Source organism: Trichechus manatus, unplaced genomic scaffold, assembly GCF_000243295.1.
Source record: "Trichechus manatus latirostris isolate Lorelei unplaced genomic scaffold, TriManLat1.0 scaffold00096, whole genome shotgun sequence".
Lineage (NCBI taxonomy): Eukaryota > Metazoa > Chordata > Mammalia > Sirenia > Trichechidae > Trichechus > Trichechus manatus.
In genome coordinates, this window is record NW_004444032.1 from 2,824,659 (window position 1) to 2,844,686 (window position 20,028).

The window sequence follows — 20,028 nt, forward strand, 5'->3', positions numbered from 1 at the left end:
TCTGAATGTTTGGTAGAATTCTCCAGTGAAACTGTCTGGGCCATGGCTTTTTTTTGGTTGAGAGGTTTTTTTTAATTAACTTTCCAATCTCTTCTCTTGTTATGGGTCTATTCAGATTTTCAACATCACTTTGTGATAGTTTGGGTAGGTAGTGTGTTTCTAGAAATTTGTCCATTTCTTCTATATTTTCAGATTTGTTCTAGTTTTTCATAGTAGTCTGTTATGATCCTTTTTTATTTCATTTGGGTCTGTTTTAATATCACCCATTTCATTTCTTAACTGGGTTATTTGCTTCCTCTTCTGTTTTTCTTTTATTGGTTTGGCTAGTGGTTTGTCAATTTTGTTGATCTTTTCAAAGAACCAGCTTTCTGGTTTTGTTGATTCTTTCTATTGTTTTTCTATTCTCTATTTCATGTATTTCTTTTCTAATCTTTATTATTTCCTTTCTTCTCGTGGCTGTAGGCTTCTTTTGCTGTCCTGTTTCTATTTGTTCAAGTTGTGTAGCTAATGTTTTGATTTCGTCCCTTTCTTCTTTTTTGATGTATGCATCTGTTGCTATAAACTGACCTCGGAGGCCTGCCTTTGCTGTGTCCCAAAGATTTTGGTGTGATGTGTTTTCATTCTCATTTGATTCTATTGATTTTTTAATTCCATCTTTGATTTATTCTATTACCCAGTGGTTTTTAAGCAGGGTGTTGTTTAGTTTTCATGTAATTGATTTTTTTACTTGCTCTTCCTTTTGTTAATTTCTATTTTGATGGCGTTGTGATCAGAGAAGATACTTTGTATTATCTCAGTGTTTTGGGTTTTGTTGAGGGTTGCTTTGTGGCCTAAGATGTGTATTCTGGAGGACATTGCATGTGCGTTGGAAAAGAATGTGTACTTTGCAGCTGTTGGTTCGAGTGTTCTATATATGTCTGTGAGTTCAAGTTGGCTGATTGTGGCCTTTATATCTTCTGTATCTTCGATGAGTTTCTTTCTAGATGTTCTGTCCTTTACTGAGAGTGGTATGTTGAAGTCTCCTACTGTTATTGTGGAGCTGTCAGTTTCTCTTTTCAGTGCTGTTAAAGTTTGTTTTATGTGTTTTGGAGCCCTGTCATTGGGTGTATAGGTAGTTATTATGGTTATGTCTTCATGCTGGATCATCCCTTTAATCATGATATAGTGCCCATCTTTGTCTTTTGTGGTGGATTTTATTTTAAAGTCTCTTTTATCTGAGATTAGCATTGGCACTCCTGCTCTGTTTTGGTGGCGTTTGCTTGATACGTTTTTTTCCATCCTTTGATTTTTAATAAATTTATGTCTTTTCTCTAACTTGTGTCTCTTGTAGTCAGCATATTGATATATCCTGTTTTTTGATCCATTCAATCATTCTCTGTGTCTTTATGGGTACATTTAGGCCATTTATGTTCATTATAATTATTGATAGGTGTGAGTTTGTTGCTGTCATTTTGTAGTCTTTTTTTATTTTTGTGGTGCTGACGATTTCTTTCTTTCTCTTGCTCTCCTGTGCTGAATTCCACTTGTTTATAGATTTTTTTTTCATTTCTTGTTTTTGTAGATTTTGTTTTTACTGAGACTTTATGTTTTCCTTGTTTATTTTGGTGAATAAGTTTGTTAACTTTCTTTGTGGTTACCTTGAAATTTACCCTTACCTTCCTAAATTTGAAGCAGTATGTTATTAATTGGCATCATCTTGTTTTCCTCTCCATTAGAAGATTTTATACCCACACTGTTTATTCCCTCTTTTATTATTCTGATGCTGTTGTCATTTGCAGATTAACCTCTCTGGTTCCATGTTGTAATTCTTTTGGTTTTGAATAGTCCTTTAGAGTTCATTTCCTAGGTTAGTATCTGGCTAGTGGGATTTTGTGCCCTAGATTCAGGCTGTCTGATGTTGTTGGCTCTCAAACAGAAGGACTCCGTTTAATAATTCTTGTAAGTTTGGTTTGTTTTTTATGTATTCCCTTAATTCCTGTTTATTTGGAAATATTGTAATTTCACCATCATATTTGAACGAGAGTTTTGCAGGATATATTATTCTTGGTTGACGGTTTTTTTCTTTTAAGGTTTTATATATGTCATCCCATTGCATTCTTGCCTGCATGGTTTCTGCCAAGTAATCAGATCTCAGTCTTATTGTTACCCTCCTGTGACTTTTCTGTTTTTTCGAGCTGCTCTCAGGATGTTTTGTCTTTGGTTTTAGCGTGTGTGTGATTATGATACGCCTTTGTGATTTTCTTTTGGGATCTATCATATATAGGGTTCATGGAGCTTCTTGGATTGTCCGCTTTTCATCTTTCATGATATTAGGGAAATTTTCTGTTAGCAATTTTTCAGTGATCCTCTCTGTGTTTTCTGTTTTCTCTCCCTGTTCTGGAACTCCGATCCCACCCACATTTTTGCTTTTGATTATATCCCACATAATTCTCAGGGTTTCTTCATTTTTCTTTGTTCTTTTTTCTGATTTTTCCTCAGAGTTTTACCCAAGTGTTTGTCTTCAGTTTCACTAATCCTGTCTTCCATCATTTCAAACCTGTTCCTCAGCCCTTCTGTGACACTGTCCATTTCTGAAATCTTGTTGTTTATCATTTGGTTTTCTAATTGTTGTTTTTGTATAATTTCTGGTTGTGAATTTATTTTGGCATTTTGTTCCTGTATTATTTTCTTGAATTCTTCCATTTTTTTGTCTATATTTTCCGTGAATTTGTCTGCCTTTTCCATGAATTTGTCTAATTTTTTCCTCATTTTTGTCTGCTTTTTGCTTCAACTCTTTGATAGCTCTGAATATGAGAGATTTGAATTCCCTATCAGGTAGTTCTAGTGCCTTTTCTACTGGAAAGTCATCTGGTATTTTATTTTGGATGCTTCCTGGAACCATTGTGTCGTATTTTTTAATATGTTTTGGTATTGTCTGCTGTCTTCTGGACATTCAGTAGTTATTTTTTTTTTTTTGTTTATTGATTGTAGATATGTTTGTTTCGTTCTTCTTTTTTGTTTTATTTGGTTATGTCTTAGCAGGCAGTCTGTGCGTTCTTTGTTATTTGCTCATCTGTGACCATGATACTTTTCACCTACTTGTCCGATGGGCAGGGTCAATCACTCAGCTATGGTGCAGCAGGCCGGTCCAGCTGAAGGGGAGTTGCTGGGATGTGTTGTTTGTGGCACTTACTCAGCCCGACAGGGTGGGCCGGGAATCAGTGCAGGGCAAGTTCCAGTAGGCCTTGCCTGTGCTACTCGGCGGTGTGATGATCAGTGCACAGTGCAGGTAGGCAGAAAGGAGTGGGGAGATTGTGATATGTGGAGCTAGGTTGGGTACGGAAAAGAAGTCAGAAAGGCGAGAGAAATAGGAGCAAAAAAGAAAAAGTGCTGAGGAAGCTTGCTGTTGGAGTGGAGAGACAAGAAACCAAGAAATGTAGAAAAGTCCCCAGGGCTCCTACTGGTGTGGCTGTGGAGACGGGGGAAGCAGTTCCCAAGCAACGCAGTCCAGCCTGGCTAGAAGGAGTGGAGATGATACACAGCACCAGGTATTCAGAAGACAGGAAAAAAGGTCAGTCGAAAGAGATGAGAAGCCGAGAAATGAAGAAAAATAAAAAGGAAAAAAGAAAGAGAAAACAAACAAAAAGAAAAAGACCCCCAGGAATCCCAGCAGCATGGTCGCGTGGACTTAATAAGCAGTTCCCCAGCTGAGCAGCGCTTCACAGCCTGTCAAGAAGAAGCAAAGATGGTACACAGAGTCAGGTGTTTGAGAGAAAAGAGTGGGAGTAGGTGAAAGGCAGGGAAGAAACCAAAAGAAGCCAAAAACAGCAACGCCAGCAACAAAGAAATGTCAGTGAAGAAGCTAGCCAGTGTGGGTGGGATAAATCCGCACGGCATGGAACTGGTGCCTCCCATGCTGCGGTCACGGCCTGCTGGGAAGCAGCAAATTGGCTCTCTGGGAAGCTGGGAATCGACCTGCCAGGAAGCCAGGAATTGACCCGCTGGGAAGTGGGAATTGGCCCACTGGGAAGCAGCGAATCAGTGCTCCAAGAAGCCGGGAATCGACCTGCTGGAAGCCAGAAATCAGCCCACCAAGAAGCTGTGGATCAGCCAGCCAGTAAGTGGCAAAGATCGAGCAGGGAAGGCAGGGTGAGGGGTGGGAAAGCATGTCTCGCTGGATACCGGGTGCTCTGTCTCCTTCTGGGAGCTCCGTGAATCTGCTTTCCCATACTCCGTCCGCCGATGTCCAACAAGAGTCCAAGATGGTGGACCCGTGCCTCAAGCGCTGATAGGGAACCTCCACTTGTAACTCTTCTCGCTCTCTGTTCTCTCTGTTTCTGATTCCATTCAGTGCTTGGTTTAGTTCTTTCTCTCTTCATTAGATGCTTAGGGTTTCAGGAGTGACGTTTGTCTGTGTTTTACTTAGTTTTTTGGGTCTTTGCTGTGGAGGGACGGTGTGGTGCTTCTATCTATAGCACCATTTTGGCTGCGCCCTCCTATTGTGTTTTTGAAGAGCAGTTCTTAATTTTGATATAGTATACTTTATCTTTTTTTAATCAATCATCTTTTGATGTCATATCTAAGAAATCTTTGCCTGACCTCATTTGAATAGGATCTTTGCCAAAGCCCATATGAATAGCTTTATTTTTTTTGTGGTTTGTTAGTTTCACTGAGTTTAATAACATCTTCACAGTGAGTCAGTAGTATTCATTCCAGGTCATTTACATTTTGAAAAGTGAAAGTTTTAGCATTAACTTCTGTTGTGTTTTGTTCATAATCTCATTCCAGCTTTAGACTGCACCATTACATCTGTTGTTTCCTGCAGTTTGTATTATGTTCATTGAATGTGCTATTTGCTTCCGTCATGTATACTTTTTCCTTAAATCAGGCAGTAAGAAAGAGTTACACAATACCATAGCATTTCGTGTGTGTTTTATTGCTCAGCTATCGACTTTTCTGAAATTGTGATAATTGATAATTCACAGAAGAATAAAGGGGGAGAAATTGGCCAGATACCCAAGGAAACATACCCCATGGCTGTTACCTTATGTTTAGAGATTCTCTCTGAAGTCTTTCACATGAGATTTTATATGCCTTTCATTGCCAACCATTGTCATTTGCAGATTCCATGGGTTTGATGCAGCTTTTTGTAGAAGCCCTTTTGACCCAGAAAAGCCATAATCACGGTTGATTCCTCTATATGGGGAGCAATGACAGTCACCTGGTGTGACAGATATAACAAGATTGGCCTCACATCCAAAAAAGGAGTGGAATCCACAGATGCATCATAATTTCATCTCTGGCATGATGGCAAGATCAGATATATTACTTTAGTACTTCATTTGGCACGGGCAACAGGGAGTTTTCAAACCTGTTGCCCAAACTGCAGGTGTATATTTTTCATAACTTTTTGTTTTGTTTCTCTTCCTAAAGTTTTGAACTGTTTTAGTCTATATGAGAAGGGCCACACTAACTCTAGCTATAATGTATAAGAAAGCCTCTTTTAATTTGATAGTTATCACTTTTGCCATAACACTCTGAAATCAAGAGTATAATGCTTTTTTCCCTGCTTAAAACACCAGTAACAATAGTCTGAACATTGCTTTCTTCATGAAGTAAGAACATGATATCCCCTCTTCTCCCAACTGGTTTTCCAGCTTTTAAAAACTTAAATAAAAAAAAAAAATTAAGACTATAGATGTCAATTTTTCCTATTTTAATGATAATAACATGACGTACCATTTATTAGCTGTTTTCTCTGTGCTAGCCACCATTCTGTGTACTTTATGTGTACTAATCTATTTAATCTTCATGACACTCAGAGATAGGTACTATTATTGCTTCCATTTTATAGTTGAGAAACATGCTTGAGAGATTAGGAAACTTGATCAAGGCTACATAGCTGGTATGTATGAATCTGGGCAATCCGCCATCACAGCCTTCACTCTTAACCACTTTACTTAGTTTCGTGTAATTTTAGGATTGGAAATTAACAATATGATTATTTAACCACTTTATTTTGGCCATGGTGAAAGTAAGACTCAGTAACTGAATTTCATTCCTATACCAATGTTTTTTCACCTTTATCAGGATTGTGGTCTAAAAATATTTTTATGTTTGTTATCTCTTTTGAGAATAGATTTCTAATGCATCTACTAGGGTATTAACAACTTTACACTAAGATCTTCTATACAGTAACGGTCATTTAGATTGAAAAGTAATATTCATTTAGATTTCTATTGTTTTATTCATAATGACCTTATTTCAATTTTAAAATGCTTCATTGCAGATTACAGCTGCCATCTGTTGTGCTGGGCATATGGTACATATTTCCAATCCATATAATAAGCTCATAAAATAGATGTTATCCGCCTTTTGTAGATTCAAGAAATTAAGACTCAGGTTAATTGTTCATGTACACACAGGTGGGAAGTGGCTGAGCTATAATTGTACCAGTCCACACTCTTGTCTCTACGTAAAGATGTTACTTGAAAACTGTAAAATGGCTTTTTTTAATGTTATTAAATTTTCTGAATTAAGCAAAGTTTGAAAGTTCTCAATTGTTTCTTAAATCTGGGTTACTCATGTTGAAGACCAAAATATCTATATATTGCTTTATTGCATGCATTTATATGTTTTATTTCTTAGTTGGGCTTTACTTTCTTTAGACTTCTGTGTATAATATTTCGCAAATCTGGCTAACTTAAGGTGACTCATAAAAAAAAAAACTCCTAAACAGACACGCAAACAAGAATTATATGTCTCTTACAAAAATACACCAGATTTTTTTGTGAAATTTCAACATTAGTATCTAAGTGTTGCATAAAGAGATTTAATGCTATTACCTGAAAAACCTTAGGAATTCAAAAGTGTTAAATATTTTGACCGTAACTTGAAAGCCCAGCTTAATAGAGTACTGCTAGCTAGTAACTTTTTTTTTCCCCTAAATTTTATTTATTTCGTTGTTGTTGAGAATATGCACAGGAAAACATACACCAACTCTTCAGTTTCTACAGGTACAGTTTAGTGACATTGATTACATTCTTCAAGTTGTGCGACCATTCTCACTCTCCATTTCTGAGTTGTTCCTCCCTCATTAACATAAGTTCACTGCCCCCTAAGGTTCCTATCTAATCTTTTGAGTTGCTGTTGTCAGTTTGATCCCAAATAGATAATTCTTAAAAGAGCATAATACTCAAGGCAGACCTTTTTTACTAGTTAAGCTAAACTATTGTTTAGTTTTAAGAAGACTTCAGAGGATATTTTTGGTTTAATGTTTAAAGATTATCTCAGAGCAATAGTTTCAGAGGTTCATCCAGCCTCCATTACTCCAGAAAGTCTGGAATCCATGAGAATTTTAAATTCTGTTCTACATTTTCCCCTTTTGATCAGGATTCTTCTGTGAAATCTTTGATCAGAATGCTTAGTAATGGTAGCCAAACACCATCTAGTTCTTCTGGTCTTATGGCAAAGGAAGCAGTTGTTCATGAAGGCAGTTAGCCATACATTCCGTACCCTCCTCCTATTCCGGATGTTCCTTCTTCCTGTGTTGCTCCAGGTGATTAGAGACCAATTATTGTGCCTTGGATGGCCTTGAATGGCTACTTGCAAGAGTAGCTGTTGAGGCTGCTGATGTACAACCGAACACCTCATGGTATTTGGTTCCTTGGTTTTGAGATTTAGGGTCCTGGTTTCATGGGACTTCCAGTTAATTGGTCTAATAACATGTTTAGTGCCTCTGTTCTGTCTCCTAGTTCGTTGCATAATGCCTGGGGTCTTAAAAGCTTCCAAGCTAGTAACTACTTTTACAAAAAGGACATTACTTACAAATTTTTTATTGGTCTACTGTTACATTCATTGGAGCCCTGGTGGTGCAGTGGTTAAGAACCACAGCTGCTAACCAAGAGATTGGCAGTTTGAATCCACCAGCTGCTCCTTGGAAACCCTATGGGGCAGTTCTGCTCTGTCCTGTAGGGTTGCTGTGAGTTAGAATCAGCTCAACGGTAATGGGTTTTTTGGTATTACATTCAGTGTATATCCACTCTGGATTTAAATAAAAAATAACTTTCAGTGGAATTGTATAGTATTTCTTCATGAAAGTCTCATAAGCTCCTTTTAAAACGTACTTCTCAGCTATACTTACTGGTTTTATTTAAATAAGTTGTTCTTATTTGTTATAAGGAGTTGTTTAAAATGTAATGGGTACTCCAGAGTTACTAGTGACTTCAAGTTTGAAGCTATAGAATAGAGGTTTGCATGCCCATAAAAGTGAACCTTTGTGAAAATGGCAAGTGGGTAAAACACCCTAAATTACCCTAAATTTATTTTTGTTCCCCCTGGACATATTTACCATCTGTTCAGTTAAGATTATGAATTTTAGTATTGCCAAACCGTGTTTCACTTTTTTTGTGTGTTTGTTTTCTTGATACAATATTTAATACTGTTTTTCTAAACTTGCTTATTAAAATAGCCTAATAGTAGTATTTAGTGAGTTTTTTTGTAATTTGTTTTTTAAAAATTGATGACAGGCATAAAATTCTCCATTAATTTTCTACTGATTATAAAAAGCAAGTAATGCCAGATCACCATTGTCTGTGAATTGTGAACAGTAAACCCCTGAACTTATTTCGCCATATTGTACTAATTGGCTCCCTCTCTGGTGGCACAGTAGTTAAGAGCTTGGCTGCTAAGCAGAAGGTCAGCAGTTCGAATCCATCAGCTGCTCCTTGGCAACCCTGTGGGGCAGTTCTTCCCTGCCCTGTAGAGTCGCTATGAGTCAGAATTGACTCACAGCAATGGTTTTTTTTTTTTTTAATTGTGCTAATTATCATCAGTGTTGTACAACCGACATAAGGATATTAAATAACATCAATATCAATATTTTAGATGGAATTTTAAATGATTTAACTAGGCTTCCCACTTGAGTCATCTACAAATTGACTGGCCGTTAAACTTTATCTTTTATGTAGTTCACTGCCAAATTATGAACTGCTTGATACTCTTTTTAATGGTAAAAGCTACAATATATCTTTAACAATAAAAATCGTAGTACTAGTAGCTTTATAAAATTCTTAGAAGTCAGTAATAACCATTAGTATTCTGTACACATGAATATTTAGTTAAGAAGGGCCAGTCTCTACATTTGACATATTTAATAGGACCAAGTTTAAAATAAGTATTTCTAGGTCTGCTTTCAGGAATGGGAACTTCCATTCTCTTTTCTATAGGAAATGAGGAGAAAAATTGGTACATAGCAAAGCAGTAAATAGTCTTAATTAAAAAAAAAAAAAGATTTGATTAAACAAAATAAAAATGAACATTTTTTTTGATGGTACTACAGTCTAATCTTTTACCATTTCAGTTATCATTTCAGTGTCACGATTAAGTTCCCTGTTCTAGGGAGAATAACAAATTCCTTATTTATGAATTTCCTTTATATATTTTTTCTCTGTGTCATGAAATTTCCTCATAACTCTTGGAACACTATGGACATTCAAGCACTTGAGATTCTCATTCTAGCCTTTAATAACTAACTGTCATGATACTTGGAAACCCTGGTGGCATAGTGGTTAAGTGCTATGGCTGCTAACCAAAAGGTCGGCATGTTTGAATCCACCAGCCGCTCTTTGGAAACTCTATGATGCAGTTCTGCTCTGTCTTCTGGGTTGCTGTGAGTTGGAATCGACTCGATGGCAGTGGGTTTGGTTTTGGTTTATCCTGATATTAAGATTAATGTACAAGGATTTTTTTTTAAGAGGATGGTATTTCCTTCTAATTGTTTTGTTTAAAAATCCTGTAATTATGTTCTGTCCAGCAAAATTAAATGAAATAAAAAAATGAAACATGACTATAAGATTATTGAGTAGCCTAGTTATATTTGGCCAGAACATTTTTTTAAGTGTATGCCTTTAGGTGGCAATACAGCTTCCTTTGAATTCCTACTTCCATAGCTGCTTCACACACCTACTTGTATGGCTTCCGAATACGTTTGAGTTAGTGACCTCTGCTGTAAAGGGTAAGATAGTGAATTATTTAGTTCCTTATATTGCTGTCTTGATCAGAAGAGTTCTAGTTTTGTAACATTAAAGGTAGAAATAATAAAGTTGTCATAATATTGTTGGTTATTGACTATTTAGTAATTCTTTTATATGAATGGCTGACATAATTTGAAAGTAATCCTCTTATGTGACTAGGATTTTAATTCATCAAAGCATTTTCTATTATAATGGAGTAACATATACAATAGAAGTTAAAGAAGTGAAAAAGCAGTGAAATTATCATTATTATTTGCAGATAAGATGATTACCTGGCAAACCTAAGAGTTAACTGAAAAACCAATTTTAAAATGCTAGAGTAATATTTGTGAGAACGCTTGTTGAGAATTTTGTTGCTCTTTTAAAGTTATAAATTATTGTTGTTGTTAGATGCCACTGAGTCGACTCATACCAGCCCCACGTGATGGAGTAGAACTGTCCTGTACGGTTTTCTAGGCTGTAATCTTTATGGGAGCAGATCTCCAGGTCTTTCACCCACAAAGCTGCTGGGTGGGTTTGAACTGCCAAACTCTCAGCAGCTGATCGTTTAACTGTTGTGCCACAAGGGCTACTTAAGTTATTAATTATGTTTGTCATAAGGTTGATTTTGCTTACTGATCTAATTATCATTAAACCAGCCAGTATAAAAATCATGCAGATTTTCTTGGACTTAGAAAAAGCATGTCTCCTTATATAAGTTATATAAAAATAAATGTTGTTTCTAGTGAAATTATAGTTTTTAATACCATTAAAGTGGCACAGGCTAACATAAATACACAAAAATCAATAGCCTAGAAATCAACAATCAGAAAATGTAGTGGAAGTGATTCCACTCATAAGAGCAAAAGAAACATAAGATGCCTAGAATAAAAGAAACTTATGAGGCTTTTATAAAGAAATACTATAAAACTCCACTGAAGGTTATGTAAAAGAAAACTTGAATAAATGGAAAGACGTGCCATACTTTCTAGGATAGGAAGGCACAGCATCGTACCCTGAGGGCGTTTATTATTAGTATAAAGGAAATGGTTTTAAATGCTGAACTCCATTTTTAGTGCCCTCAAGAGGAGCAAAAAATCAAAGCCTAGGGCCTCCAGAGGTGGGGGGTCTCTGATAAATTATCTCCCATTTTAAGCTAAGATACCAAAGGAGAAGGGTACAGCCCATATGTATTACAGTCCTCTCATGAACTTGCGTGCTGACCTGTGTCTTCTCAGTGGTCCAATCTGGATTAAGTGGTCGGACCTGCATTAAGATATGTGGACTGGTAATACCCCAGCTGCCTGTAAGAAACAAACAAAAATCCTCTCTTGGAGAAGATAATATCCTAGGCTTCATATTAGTCATATAATGATTTTCTTTTTTACATACAGTGCTCAGCTCATAAATATAACCATGAATACACACATACATTTACACACACAACACCAAGAGCAAGAAGCAGTAGAATCAACAGACGGCAAACATACCTAAAAGTCTTAACAATATTGGAAGTATCAAGCACAGAGAGAAGACCATCATGCTTACAAAGTTGAAAGAATAAAAGCAAAGATAGTAAATAATGGTGGGGAACTGCAAAGTATAAAAAATGATAAGGCAGATTTGAAAAGGAACCAAATAGAAATTTTAAAATCAAAAAATAAAATATCTGAAATTGACTCAGTGTGCAAGTTTAACAGGAGATTAGACAAAGCTGAAATGAATATTAGTGAACTGGAAGATAACAGTTCAGAAGAAGCTATGCACAAGGGAGCACAAAAAGGAAAAAATATGGAAATACTGTTCAGAAAAAAAGGTAGAACTCATAGAAGACACAGTGAAAAGATCTAATCTGTGTTTAATTGGTGTCCCAGAAAGGGGAGAATAAAGGCCAAAGAAAATATTTGTGTAGACAGATGAATGGAACACATTGAGAATCCAGAAACAGGTCCATAGATACTTGATTTATGACAGAGGTGGTACTGCAGAGTAATGTGGAATGGTTGATATTTTCAGTAATTGGTACTTGGACAGTTGGGTGTTCATATAGAAAAAAAAAATGATATTGGGTCCTTATAAACAAAAATCAGTTTCATTTATATTATGAACCTAAAAAGCAAGGGCAGAACAGTATAGCCGTTAGAGGATAACGTGAAATATCTTCTTGACCTTTGGGTAGGAAAGATTTAACTAACAAGACCCAAAATGAGTATAATACAATTAAGAATTTATGTTAAGCAAAAAAGAGCATTAAGGAAGCCACAGAGGGGAGAAGGTATTTGCATCACAACCAACAAAAGATTTTTATCTAAAATATGTTGAAAAAAAACAAAACTATAAATCAATAAGAAAAAGCAGCCCTTTGGAAAAGTGGGTAAAATATTTAAGACTTTACCAGAGATGAACTCCAAGTGGTCAGAGGTGTTTAGCCTCATCAGTAGTCAGAGAACTTGATATTTATTCTGGCTTTGTTTATAGTAATGGAAAATTACAAACAATCCAAATACCAAAATAGGTTATCAGCTAACTAAAATTTCATGCTTATGATAAGAATACAGTTTGGTCTGTAAATTATGTTAATAGGCTCACATGTATTAAAAAGTTTACACAAAATTATATTTCATCCCACTTTGGTTTAAAAAACTACATACATGTGTATATACCTACGTACATGTGTATATACACGTTGCATGAATAACATGGATGTATATATTGCATGAACATATGTATTTATAGCATAAAATCTGGAAGTATTTCAAAAAATGTTAATAGTAGCTGTGTCTGAATGGTAGTACTTGGAATGATTTTAGTCACATGTCTTTTTATTTGTATTTTCTGTTTCTAAATTCAGCATATATTGTATTATGTAATTGATAAAATAGAATGTACCAAAATAAGGCACTATATCAATTTTTCCAATATGGAAGTCAACTTTCTATTTTATTAAGGTTTCAGTCAGATGAAATCCCCCCTTTAGTGTTGAAAACATGTGTCCATGAACATAGGCACATGACTGCATAGTATATTTGTGCAGTAGCAACACAGAAAGAATGTGGAATAATACCAGTCTTCTAAAGATATACATCAGGACTGAGTGGTATCCTTTCATTTTCTTTTCATTTAAATAGATCTTTTAATTTTTTCTGCTTTTTTTATTGCAATTACTACCTCACCTGCCTCCTTTTAATATTTCCTCTGCCTCTCTACTTTCCATTCTGCTCTTAAGAGTGTTTAAATGTCCTTAATTTTTTTCTTTTTACAGTTTTGAATTTAGGCATATAGAGAAACTAGAAGTTTTTGAGGGAAAACTATATTATAAATTTAAATACAAGAATGGAATTGATTTTGATAGCTTTAGGATCTTAAATTTTTTTTTAAGATTTTATTCTCAATGTCTAGACTTCTCCTTTCACAGGGAAAGAAATGAGCCCTTTCTAAAAATAATCTTTCTGGTAAAATAAATAAAGATGATTTGATGTGAGGTTTATAAGGAGAGGGTTTGTTTTCTGGCTCTTTTTTCTATCATATGGAGAGAGGTGATTATTTTTGTTTTATTTTTTTAGTTGGGGTGGGATGTTACTTGACAAATGGAAAAAAATATGATGTGCTATATTTGTTTTGCCATGACTTCCAAGAAGCTTAGAGATAAATTTAGGGCTCATTACGTTAATTAGCTCATCCATGTATACTTAAGTGCTTCACCTTATAATTATTTTTAGATCATTAATTGCCCTTTTTCAAAATTTGGGTAAAAATTCTGAATAAATATACGTGTATGTAAATATATATTCACATGCACACACACACACACGGAAACATTTGTTTAAACGTGTCCTTTAAATTTTTTTTTAGCCAACAAATGGAATCTTCTTGAGCATGTTTCTCATTGTTTTGCCATTGGAATCCATGGCTCATGGGCTCTTCCATGAATTGGGTAACTGTTTAGGAGGAACATCTGTTGGATATGCAATTGTGATTCCCACCAACTTCTGCAGGTACAGTAATTTAGTCAAGTAACTACTTAACATTTTCTTAATATTTCCAAAAATATGACTATAAAATATAACTCATTTTTCAAAATTATATTTTCAAAATGTAATAGTGTCTTGCATTTCTTCATTTATTCCAGATTCTTAAAAACATTTATCTACTCTGAGTAGTATAATCTTTGGGAGTCAGTATTTAAATATCGTGTTTAAATATTTTAAAAATAAATGTTTAATTTCTGTTTTATCTAGAAATCAGAAAATATGAATGAATTTTCTAAGGTAAGGTCCTAACCTAAAAAGGATATTTTGCTCAAGAAAATGCCAAGTCAAAGTATGTGCACTGAACCATAGAGTCCTAAATTCTAGTTCTGTGTTACCTTGGGCAGATCATAGCTCCCTTAAACCTTGGTATCGTTATCCAAAATGCAAGTAATACATGTTCTGCCCATCTCAGAAGGATGCTATGAAGAACTAATGAGAATATGAATGTAAAAACATTCTGCACACATGAAAAATGCCATACAAATCCCAAGGATTCAAAAAATTGACAGTGAAGTTTAATAAATATTTACATTTTATTCCAAAATAATTTTTGCCCTCAAATATGTGAGAAATCTGTATGAATCTGTAAATATTGCCACATTTTAATTTTTATATTATAGATAAGTTCACTCTAAGATAGGTCCCTAGGTGGCACAAACACTCAGCTGCTAACCTAAAGGTTGAGGTTCGAACCCACATAGCAATACTACAGAAGAAAAGCCCTGGCGATCTGCTTCTGTTAAGATTGTTGTTGAGTGCCATCGAGTCGATTCCAACTCATAATGACCCAATGTGACAGAGTAGAACTGTCCCATAGGCTTTTCTAGGACTTGGTGGGCTTGAACTGCCAACCTTCCGCTTAGCAGTTGAGCACTTAACCATTGCACCACCAGGGCTTCATTGAAATTATAGCCAAAAAAAACCCTATGGAGCAGTTCTACTCTGTAACACATGAGGTTGCCATGAGTCAGAGTCTACTTGATGGGAACTAACACCAACAACCACCTCTGAAAAAAGAGTTTCTTTGCCATGAATAAGTCCTGATGACCAAGCTTTCAGGATACTTTTCTTGGGGTAAAAATTAAAAAGGTTTTATCTGAGTTGAAATATTTGGCAAGAAAACTGAAAAGAGACACTTTTACAGTAAGTATTTTCTTCCATGTTAAGGTTTGATGAAAAGTTAAAGGCTCTTAAGAGGGGTAAAATAAAGAGAAATGACAAATATGAAGAAAGAATGTGTGGGAATAGTAATTTACATAGATTTTTCTTCCATTGTAATTTTTATTATTTATTCTTTTACCCTTTTATGACTGTTAAATGTTACAAGTATGGAACAAAATCTTTTATTCTTTTAATGAAAACTAAAGTTTTATGAAAATAGTATTGTTAATACCTGAAGCAAAATGTAAAGTTTTTAAAACTCTGATAGAGATTCCTTTTCTGGAAAGGAGTGATGATTTTTCCCTCTCAAAATAGTATTTTGATTCTGTTAAGTTTTAAGACTTGTTTTATTGTCTTTACTATAGTACCATTTTATATTTGTTTAAGGATCAGGTCTAAATTTTGAATTTGTGTTTAGTAGCATAAGACAGTGACCTAAATTTTAATAATTGATTTAAAATGCCATTTATTAATAGATAATTTCTTCTAAAATTTATATACCCTAAGTTAGTAAAACTTGAGCACAACTTTACAAAGGCCCATGCTTTTCATTATAGAAATTAAATATATAATTTAAAATATTGCTTCCATATTTTACATTAAATTTTTTTTCTCAGCCAGAAAAAATAAAAATTATTTTTTTAATACCCATCTGGGTGTTCTTGAAACTTTTGGGGCAAAATTAATATAATAGCGTTGCTTTTTAAAAGTCTTGTCCAATAACTGTTATTTGGTAAGAAGATATTATTCTCCCAGCTTTTAGTTTAGTTATTATTTTATTGATAAGATATATAATTTTTAGAAACCAAGTGTTGATTTTCTAAGCTTAATTCTTAACACTGTAGGAATTTTAGAAATATGATTTAAAAACACCAAAAAATCTGCGAATTATTTAGTAGCAGACTCGATGGCAACAAGTGTGTTTTAATTATGATTCTTAAATAATGAATTATAAATGATGGATAAGAAGGTGACAGAGAATGAACACTTCCTCTTAAACACCAAAATAATCTTTTTTTTCTACTACTTCAGTCCTGATGGTCAACCAACACTTCTTCCACCAGAACATGTTCAAGAGTTAAATCTCAGGTCTACTGGCATGCTCAATGCTATCCAAAGATTTTTTGCATATCATATGATTGAGACCTATGGATGTGACTATTCCACAAGTGGACTGTCTTTTGATACTCTGCATTCCAAGCTGAAAGCTTTCCTTGAACTTCGGACTGTGGATGGACCTAGACACGATACGTATATTTTATATTACAGTGGGCACACCCATGGCACAGGAGAGTGGGCTCTAGCAGGTAAAGTCACCTTTAGCAGTTTCACTGTTGTGAAGATATACATGTTCATAGAAATCTATCCTTCACACAGAGATATTAAATTTCCAGAAATCTCAATTTTGTACTTAATAGTTTACAAAGTATACATATTATGGCTCCATTTTGTTTGTCTTTTCTCTAGCATAATTTTAATAATCTCTAAAGGTCAGGTTTTGATAATTATATCTTGTAGTGATTGGAAGAAAAGATAGTTTGATGAAAAGTTGATCAGTTTCTGCTTGATCTGAAACTTGATCAGTTTCCCTTTGAGGTATTGTCAGAATTATTAGTTATAATTTTCAGAAGCTGAAACTTCTCAAGCAACTAACAAGAACAATCCAAGTCTTTAAATATTGTGGATGTATATTTTCAATAGTTCTTCACATGTGAAGTTCTGTTTGTTTTAGACAGCTCACCAGATTTTTAAAGAGCAGCCTATGTTACATGGTGGGAGTATTGCTTAGGTCAGGAGACTTTGATTCTGGTACTGATTTGCCACAACAGTGTTATTATAGGCAAGTTACTTAATTTCTCTAGGCTTCAGTTTTCTCACCTGTAAAATGAGCAAGTTAGATCAAGTAAACTTTGAAATTCATTCTAAAATATAAAATTCTATAACTTTTTGATGCTTTTCAGTAGTTGAAAAAGCATAAATTAACTTGGGTTTACATAGATGATGGGAGCTAAGGAAACACTTTCTTCTTAAGAGTTACTGCCAAGGAAGAAAATGAGAAGACCTCTCTGTATTATATATAAATTTGTTTGGCAGTTTTCCCAACTAGAATGTTGGTGTTAGGTGCTGTCAAGTCAGTTCCGATTCATAGCAACCCTGTGTATAACAGAAAAAAACACTGCCTGATCTTGTGCCATGTTCTTCTTCACATAGTCTAGCTTCCCAGATTATTTGCTCGACATACAGATTGAATAGTTATGGTGAAAGGATACAACCCTGACGCACACCCGTCCTGATTTTAAACCCTGCAGTATCCCCTTGTTCTCTTCGAATGGCTGCCTTTTGGTCTATGGACAGGTTCTGCATAATTAAGTATTCTGGAATTCTCATTCCTCACAATGTTATTCATAATTTGTTATGATCCATACAGTCGAATATCTTTACACAGTCAGTATAACCAGGTAAACACCTTTCTGTTACTCTGTACTTTCAGCCAAGATGCATCTAACATCAGCATTAATATCCCTCGTTTCATGTCCTCTGTTGAATCCAGCTTGAATTTCTGGCAGTTCCTTGTCGATGTACTGCTGCAACCGTTTTTGAATGATCATCAGCAAAATTTTACTTGCATGTGATATTAATGATATTGTTTGAAAATTTCCACATTCTATTGGATCACCTTTCTTTGGAATGGGCACAAATATGGATCTCTTCCAGTTGGCTGGGCAGATAGCTGTCTTCCAAATTTCTTGGCATAGGCCAGTGAGCACTTCCAGTGCTGCATCCGTATGTTGAAACATCTCAGCTAGTATTCCGTCAATTCCTGGATACTAGTTTTTCGTGAGTGCCTTCAGTGCAGCTTGAACTTTTGCCTTCATTACCATCGGTTGTTGATCATTTGCTACCTCCTGAAATAGTTGAAGGTTGACCAATTCTTTTTGGTACGATGACTCTATATTCCTTCCATCTTCTTTTGATGATTCCTGTGTCATTCAGTATTTTTCCCATAGAATCCTTCAGTATTGCAACGCAAGCCTTGAATTTTTTCTTCAGTTCTTTCAGCTTGAGAAATGCCGAGTGTGTTCTTCCCTTTTGGTTTTCTAACTCCAGGTTGTTGCACATGTCCTTATAATACTTTACTTTGTCTTCTCGAGACTCCCTTTGAAATTTTCTGTTTAGCTCTTACTTTTTCATTTCTGCCTTTCACTTTAGCTACTCTACATTCGAAAGCAAATGTCAGAGTCTCTTCTGACATCTGTTTTGTTCTTTTCTTTCTTTCCTATCTTTCTGATGACCTTTTGCTTTCTTTGGGTATGATGTCCTTGTTATCATCCCACAACTCGCCTGGTCTTTGGTCATTAGTGTTCAGTGTATCAACTCTATAATTGAGATGGTCTTTACATTCAGGTGGGATATACTCATGGTCATACTTTGGCTCTCATGAACTTGTTTTAATTTTCTTCAGCTTCAGCTTGAACTTGCATACGAGCAATTGATGATCTGTTCAGCAGTCGGCCCCTGACCTTGTTCTGACTGATGATTTGAGCTTCTCCATCATCTCTTTCCACAGATGTAGTCAGTTTGATTCCCATGTATTTCATCCAGTGAGGTCCAAGTGTATAGTCACTGTTTATGTTGTTGAAAAAAGGTATTTGTGATGAATAAATCATTGGTCTTGCAAAATTCTATCATGTGATCTCTGGCATTGTTTCTATCACCAAGGCCATATTTTCCTACTACCAGTCCTTCTTCGTTTCCAACTTTCACATTCCAATCATCAGTAATTTTCAGTGCATCTTGATTGCATGTTTGATCAATTTCAGACTGCAGAAGTTGGTAAAAATCTTCAATTTCTTTGTCTTTGGCCTTAGTGATTGGCGTGTAAATTTGACTAACAGTCGTATTAACTGGTCTTCCTTGTAGACATATGGATATTATCCTATCACTGCACTGTGTACTTCAGGATAGATCTTGAAATATTCTTTTTTGATGATGATTGCAATGCCATTCATCTTCAGTTTGTCATTCCTAGCATAGTAGACGATATGATTGTCCAATTCAAAATGGCCAATACTAGTCCATTTCAGCTCACTAATGCCTAGGATATTGATCTTTATGCATTTCGTCTCATTTTTGATAACTTCCAATTTTCCTAGATTGATATTTCCGTACCGTCCGTGTTCCAATTATTAATGGATGTTTGTAGCTGTTCATTTTGATTCATTCCACATAAGCAAATGAAGGTCCCAAAAGCTTTACTCCATTCATGTCATTAAGGTCAACTCTACTTTGAGGAGGCAGCTCGTATTTTGAGTGCCTTCCAACCTGAGGGGCTCATCTTCCAGCACTATGCCAGACAATGTTCTGCAGCTATTCAAAGGTTTTCACTGGCCTATTTTTTTAGAAGTAGATTGCCAGGTCCTTCTTCCTAGTCTGTCTTAGTCTGGAAGCTCTGCTGAAACCTGTCCACCATGAGTGACCCTGCTGGTGTTTGAAATACCAGTGGCATAGCTTCCAGCATCACAGACAAGTCGTGGCCAACTAGAATAGAGGGTCCTTAAGTCAAGAAATTTTTTTGTGAATTGTTGTATGCTCAGCATCTAGAATATCACCTAGGAGATCAATAAATAATTGATAGATGGATAAAATCATTGAATGAATCGTAAAACAGGAAATACAACTTACTTTAGAAACAGTTCTTTTATATTTAATTATCTCCTGCTTTTTTTCCTATAAAAGATTGTAGATACTTTAAACCAAGAACATATACAACAATAAAAATATTAGTGGAAACAGACATTCAGGTCCAAATAAAATATAAACCGAAGTAGTATAGAAGGACAGAG

General features: G+C 35.2%; 1 protein-coding gene across 3 annotated transcripts in view; it reads left to right on the forward strand.

Annotated features, from left to right (window-relative positions):
* Window positions 1-20,028, forward strand: part of TMEM168 (transmembrane protein 168) — a 51,281-nt gene that overhangs the window by 22,664 nt on the left and 8,589 nt on the right. For all 3 annotated transcript variants that reach the window (XM_023737026.1, XM_023737028.1, XM_023737027.1), the window contains exons 3-4: window positions 13,845-13,987; window positions 16,217-16,491. In XM_023737026.1, the coding sequence (XP_023592794.1) occupies window positions 13,845-13,987; window positions 16,217-16,491 (418 nt within the window). The remainder of the gene's footprint in view (window positions 1-13,844; window positions 13,988-16,216; window positions 16,492-20,028) is intronic.